Source organism: Chiloscyllium plagiosum, unplaced genomic scaffold (genome assembly GCF_004010195.1).
Source record: "Chiloscyllium plagiosum isolate BGI_BamShark_2017 unplaced genomic scaffold, ASM401019v2 scaf_5697, whole genome shotgun sequence".
Lineage (NCBI taxonomy): Eukaryota > Metazoa > Chordata > Chondrichthyes > Orectolobiformes > Hemiscylliidae > Chiloscyllium > Chiloscyllium plagiosum.
Window position 1 is genome coordinate 14,810 of NW_025213903.1, and position 6,742 is coordinate 21,551.

A 6,742-nucleotide genomic window follows, 5' to 3' on the forward strand; every position below is an offset into this window, starting at 1 on the left:
GTCCTGTACAGCCGCAACGTGACCTCCCAACTCCCCCACCCCTCGCTGCTGGGTTTAGAAATCCTCGGTGTGAGGGGGATTACATATTTATCCGGCTGTGAAAAATGTACTAATGTTCGCACACAATCCCCACTGACCCCATTGCCCTTCACAGTCAGTAGGCCTACAAACTGCACTGGCCCGACCATCCCCTCCCCACTCCAGCCTTCTGCTCCTTCCCCCCCCCCCCAGGATCGCGGAATCGCTTCCCAGTCACTGTGCAAAGAAGCCTGGGCTCCTTTGGTAGGCCCAAGGCCTTTCTGAGTAAAACCTGAGGCAATTTAATTCGGACTTTCACTCAGGCCGCCGTTTTCTGATCGAGAAAATGTTGCTCCAGACTCGCGGGGAGTCTTCCTCAACCAATTTAGGATTAATTCTCGCCATTAGCATTAATTCTCCGCACAACGTCGTGGGCCGAAGGGCCTGTTCTCTGATATGTTCGATGTTCTATGTTCTGATTCCGCCCCCTGTCAGGCATGGGCCCGAACCTTTTACTACAAGCCATGGCTACCATAGCAGCTGCTTCCCGTCGGAGTTGTCCCCTTAATCTGTAAAGGATGCCCGGCATAGGGGCTCAGTCTTGCTCAAACTTAAGGGTTGGAGTTCAGAGCGAATTTTGGTCAAGACTTTGTTTCCGCGATCGCCAAACGGCTGAGCCGACGTCAACATCCATTTAACCAGACGTTTGTTTTGATTGGACGTTGCTCAGCAATTTAATCGCTCCCAAGCCAGACACGGGGTGGACTAACGCTCCTGGATCCCGGCCTACAAGATCTCTTCGTCAATTCGGGCCTAGCGGGATTCCTTTGCTGTCTCCAGTCCGCACACCGGCAGCAACTGCAATGCCGGCCTAGTTCCGGAAGAAAATTAGGCCGAGGCTTGGCTCGGTTTTAGGGGTTTTGCGGTGGGCTGACCTCCTGAGTGAGGCTGCCTTCACTCGAGCAGTGTCCAACCCCCCCCCAACCCTCCCCTCCCCAAGCTCAGTCAGACCGGCGAGGGTGCCCACTTCCGTCGGAATACCCCTAGCCTGCCGCATTTTCCGGTGATAAAGCCGGTCGTAAGGGCCTATTTGAGGTCGGAGTTGGACGTCAGTGAGCAGAAGCAGCTGCACAGTGACATCATTAATCCCACCCACGCCAAAACGGTCTCTCAGCAACTCATTCAGGGTTATACCAAGGTCACGTGCCTCTGCCCGTGGCTATCTTAAACCTTGTCAGAAATCCCCACATGGTTTCCCCTTGGCCTAGTAAAACCGATAGCGTCTCAGAATTAGAGGGGGCTTGGGATTGTCACATTCCTTCCCTCGATCCGTCAAGCCTCGATTGGCTTTCGTACCCGGTCAGACCCCTCGTAACCGAGAAAGCTGCGGGTCCTCAAGCCGTCAGGACGATGACCCGTTGCTTCTCATCTGCCCCAATGTCATTTGCCCGGAGAAAGTAGTGCATTCTTTCCAGACCTGGGCCCAGACCTCATACGGCCAGATCGAACGAGTCAGGATTCCCAAATAATGGCACGGTGCCAGGAAAGTTTACCCCCCCCCAACTCAAAGGGGGGTGTCGCGAGCGGTTTCTTCAGGAACATGTTTTTCTCTCGTTGCCCCTGGAATAGCTTCATGGAGGCTGGTACCCCACCCACCCCCCTCACCAACTCGCCACGCGGACGGCCTGTGACACTGATCGAGCACTCTCAGAGCCAGCTCTCGGAGTAGGCGGAATTCCTGACCCTCCTGTTCATATCTGTCAGCCAGGGCTCCCGGATTGCAGCAGATTAGCAGCAACTATCAGGGAGCTCACGTACTCTATTGTCCACCTGGCTGATATAATTCCAATTAGTGCAGGGACCATCCCTAAACACACTCTCTTCCAATTCACCTCCCTCCCCCAGATAACACAAGGGATGTTAGGGACCATCCCTAAACACACGCTCTCCCAATTCACCTCCCTCCCCCAGCTAACACAAGGGATGTTAGGGACCATCCCTAAACATAGTCACTCCCAATTCACCTCCCTCCCCCAGCTAACACAAAGAAGGTTAGGGACCATCACTCAAAATAGATCCTCCCAAATCACATAACTCAAGGGAAGTCAGGGACTGTTCCTAAACGTAGATCTTCACTAGCCACTTCCTGTCCCCAGCTGAGATAAAGTCAGGGACCGTCCCTAACCGCAGTGTCTCCCAACCCCCTCTCCGGTTAACTCAAGGGAAGTTAGGGACCGTCCCTTAAAAAAAGTCTCTCCCGAATCCCCTCATTCATCCGCCCAGATGGAGAAACGTCAGGGGGAACGTCTCCCAACGCGACATCTCCTCGCTCAGCTGCGTTCCCGGGTAACGATGGGCAAACCCATTCCCCCCTCTGCACCCCCCCCCCACCCCCGGCTTCTAAGAACTGACCAGGAAGATGTTGTAGATTCTTTTTATTTCACACCCGCAGAGACGGTTCGGAAGGGGTTGGAGGGGGGGGGGAGGGTTGGCGGAGGGAGAAAGGGTGGGGGTGGAAGATAAGGCCACAGAGGAGTGAAGGAGAGGTGGAGGGGGCGCGCAGAGGAAGACGCCGGGGACGGTTGCTGAGGGAGGGAATGGAAAACCCAATGGAGGACACATTGGGAGCGCAGGGGGGAGGTAAAGTTGAGCTGAGGGAGGGGATAGAATCGTGCCCGATGGGCTGAGCGGTCACCTGGCGGGGGAAGGGGTCAGAAGGGTGGAATTTGTCCACCCGCTCTCTCCCTCCCTCACTGGGATGGGTCCACCACCCGGCCAATGAAGAGCGGGAATCCCAGCTCATCGTTCCACAAGATGATCAGGTAGGGCTGCTGAACCTCAAACATGACCACGTTACGGGCCACCGAGAGCGCGGTGACGGCAGCTGCCTCTACGCCATCCTCGTCCAGGGTGAGCACTGCCTGGTGTTCGGCGCCGGAGATCTCCACTGGGTAGGAACTCATCCCGCACAGGTTAGGCTGCACCAGGACGTCCTGCAGGCCTACAGACCACGCGAGAGAGAGAGAGAGAGAGAGAGAATCGTTTATAACTCTGCTCCCGGACGTCTCCGAACCCTCGCACTCGGTTGCCCCCCCCCTAGCCCCCTCCCCCTCCCCTGCAATCGAGCGACGTACAAAGATCAGTCACCACACCAACAAACACGGGTCAGACGGGATAAAAACGAGCAGGTTTCGGACTGAACCGAGAGGCAACCTCTGCACCCAGAGGGTTGGAATTCCTCGTCCAGTTGACGCTACTTCAGTGAACATCTTCAAAGCGAAGTTAGTTATAAGCTAGTAAAGCTAGGTTGTTTTTTTTTTGTTTGAACAGTGAAGGAGTTCGGGGGATACGGTGAGGCGGCGGGCATGGGTGGGTGGGTGAGTGGAGCTGGCGAGAAAGGCCAGCCATGATCGTTTCAAATGGCGGAGCAGGTTGGACAGGCCTGAGGCCTACTCCTGCTCCAGGTTGTTATGTTGCTATGAAAGATGACGGGGGTGGGGGAGGGGAGGAGAGCATGGAGAGGGGGTCCTGGAAACGGCACGGCTTGCGGGAAGGATGACGCTCGACGTGAAAGGGTTCAGAAGTTGGAGGGTTTGAGCTACAGGGAGGGGCTGAACAGGCTGGGGCTGTTTTCCCTGGAGCGTCGGAGGCTGAGGGGTGACCTTATAGAGGTTTACAAAATCATGAGGGGCATGGATAGGGTAAATAGCCAAGTCTTTTCCCCTGGGGTGGGGGAGTCCAGAACTAGAGGGGCCTAGGTTTAGGGTGAGAGGGGAAAGATATAAAAGAGGCCTCAGGGGCAACTTTTACACCCAGAAAGTTCCCCATTTTATCAACCATGGTATTAATCTCACAGTTCGACTGCCTGAGGTCCACTTCACACAGCATCAGTGCACCCGGCCAAAAGCAGGGACAGGGACAGCACGGGGTTCGATACAGTGTCGAGCTCCCTCTACATCCCCCTGCCTGAGCCCCATGGTCACTGACCCATGTCGTTGAAAGGCTGGATGAGATCCTGGCTGCTCTTCAGCTGGAGTTTTGGCAGGAGGACGCTGCTGGATTTGAGCTCGGTGCCTTGTAGCTGGGCGATAGCAGCCCGCAGTCGAGGCAGGGTGAGGGCCTGCTCCAGCTCCTGAACTGTCCGGCTGATATCCCCGGGCACCATCACGATCAGGCTGCTCCTGCCGAACATCTGGAACTTGGCGATCTGCAGCGGAGAGACGGGTCAGCACGTCACACGCCATTCAGCCCCTTCCCCCAGCCTGTCCCACAGGAACAGGAGGCCATTCAGCCCCTTCCCCAGCCTCTCCCACAGGAACAGGAGGCTATTCAGCCCCCCTTCCCCCAGCCTGTCCCACAGGAATAGTGGGCCGTTCAGCCCCCCCTTCCCCAGCCTGTCCCACAGGAACAGGAGGCCATTCAGCCCCTTAGCATCATAGCTACCCATTTTGCTTCTTCACTATCATTAATACGCTAACCTCATGTTTGTGACCAACCTCAACGGTGACAGTTTAAACTGAAACCCCATCCCAGTGTTTGCATTTTATTTTCGGGGGGAGAGTGTAGAGTTTGGGATTTGGTGGGAGGGCCTTCAGTGATGTCGGGCCTGAGATCTCTGGCTCACATCCCAGAGAGAATAGCACCTCTCTACCAACACTAACCGAATTCCCCCTCCTCCCCCAATCACCCACCCCTGGGGGGTTGTCCAGAACTAGAGGGCATAGGTTTAGGGTGAGAGGGGAAAGATATAAAAGAGACCCAAGGGACAACATTTTCACCCAGAGGGTGGTACGTGTATGGAATGAGCTGCCAGAGGATGTGGTGGAGGCTGGTACAATTACAACATTTAAGAGGCATTTGGATGGGTATATGGATAGGAAGGGTTTGGAGGGATATGGGCCGGGTGCTGGCAGGTGGGACGAGATTGGGTTGGGATATTTGGGTCGGCATGGACAGGTTGGGCCGAAGGGTCTGTTTCCACGCTGTAGGGCTGTCCTGGTGTTTGGAACGGTCCATCCAGTTGATCCTGTTCGCAATCCCTCTTCCCAAGTGATTAATCTCAGTCTTTGGATTCTCTTCAGGAAGTCTCGATTAAGTTCGTTACCTCTCCCCCCCCACCCCGCTCCCCGGTAAGTCACACTCAGAACCCGCAGGGGGAAAGAAAATCAGGAAATGACATCACCACCGGAAATGACATCACATATTCCAAAGAAACCTAAGCGAATAAATAGAAAGCAGGAGTCATCAGCAGTGCTTTGTCCAGAGGCTCACTGAAGATGTTACCGCGCAGGGTGACGAAACATCTGGAAGTGAACCTTCTAGCTGGGGAAGGGGGTTGAATGGCCTCGTCAGGTGGGACAGGCTGGAGAAAGGTAAAGAGATCTGCGAGTCTTTGGCCACGAATCACGGAAGGCTAGCATCCGGGTTGGGCGGGTAAGAGGGAAGGCTGATGAAATGTTCCTCGGACGCTGCGCTTTTCCAGCAGCGCCCCGACCTCGGCTCTGAGCTCCAGCATCCGCAGTCCCCACTTGCGCCAGGCCCGAATGAAATGTCAGGCTTTGTTGCAGAAGGGGTCAGGGTATAAAAGAAGGGAGATTTGACCGAAACGGGACAGGAACACTGCAAAGTGTTTTGGGCCCCTTACCCAAAGGGAAGATAGCTTGACGTTGGAGACAGTGCAGAGACTCGGTCGATCCTGGGGTTGGAGGGTCTGTCTGACCAGGAGAGGTCAGGCCTGTACTCGTTGGAGTTCAGAGGAATAGGAGGCGGCCGAACGGTAACACATAAGATTCTTGGAGGACGGGTCAGGGGGAGGTGGGGAGAGGGGATATCCCCTGGATGTGGGTTTGTTCGCTGAGCTGGAAGGTTCGTTTCCAGACGTTTCGTCACCCTACTCGGTAACATCTTCAGTGGGCCACTGCTGATAATTCCTGCTCTCTATTTATATGTTTGGGTTGGTGATGTCATCTCCTGCGGTGGTGTCATTTCCTGTGGTGATGTCACTTCCTGTCTTTTTTTTTTGGTCTCGGGGGGTCCAAGTCAATGTGTTTGTTGATAGAGGTTCCAGCTGGAGTGGTCAAACATATCAATGGAAAGCAGGAATCATTGAAGAGGACGTTCCTTCGGCAAGCAGGCTAGGCCGCACCCAGTCAACCAAAGCCCGGCAGCTGGGTAACACCCGCTGCCGAGTCCCGTGACGCTATCAGCTACAACAACAACCTTCAGCGATTACTCTAATCGCCGCGAGGTATTCCATTGAAATTTACTTCCCAACGGACAACTTGACATGGCCGAGGGGTGGCAGGGGGAATTTCATTTCGACAAACGTGAGGTGCGGCCGTTTTAGAGCAGGATTTACAGAAAGTACGATGCAGTCGGGATACGGACAGGTTACGCGAGAGGGTAAAGCACACGCATGGTAACGGATAACGCGGGGAAACGTGAAGTCGCTCCCTTTATAATACAAAAAAAAGGGCTTGTGTAAACGGTGAATGACTGCAGAACTCCGAGATGCAGAGATGCGGGGAACGGGGCACAGACGGTTAGTCTGCAGATGCAGCGGGTAACCGAGAAGCATGATGGGATGTTATCCATCCCTCTGAACATATGAGTAAGGATGCAATGCTTCAGTTATAGCGGGGGTGTTGGTGGGACCACACCTCGAACACAGTGGGCAGTTTCCGTCTCCTGATCGAAGGAAGGATGTCGGGGGGGGCCGGTTCGG

The 6,742-nt window shown here is 54.9% G+C and overlaps 1 protein-coding gene across 1 annotated transcript; it reads right to left on the minus strand.

The window, feature by feature from the left end:
- Positions 1-2,438: 2,438 nt before the first annotated feature.
- Positions 2,439-4,250, minus strand: LOC122547752 (factor XIIa inhibitor-like). The gene is made up of 2 exons (XM_043686335.1): positions 4,006-4,250; positions 2,439-3,019 (listed from the first exon to the last, which is right to left on the minus strand). The coding sequence occupies exons 1-2, from the start codon at positions 4,208-4,210 to the stop codon at positions 2,769-2,771; spliced, it is 456 nt and encodes a 151-aa protein (XP_043542270.1). The 5' UTR covers positions 4,211-4,250; the 3' UTR covers positions 2,439-2,768.
- Positions 4,251-6,742: the final 2,492 nt, after the last annotated feature.

What these genes read in the sequence shown, in the direction of transcription:
- LOC122547752 (XM_043686335.1), bottom strand. Translation starts at nt 4,210, where the DNA reads ATGTTCGGCAGGAGCAGCCTGATCGTGATGGTGCCCGGGGATATCAGC. An exon ending in CCAGCCTTTCAACGACATGG is followed by an intron (nt 3,020 to 4,005) that starts GTCAGTGACCAT and finishes CGTGGTCTGTAG; the next exon opens with GCCTGCAGGACGTCCTGGTG.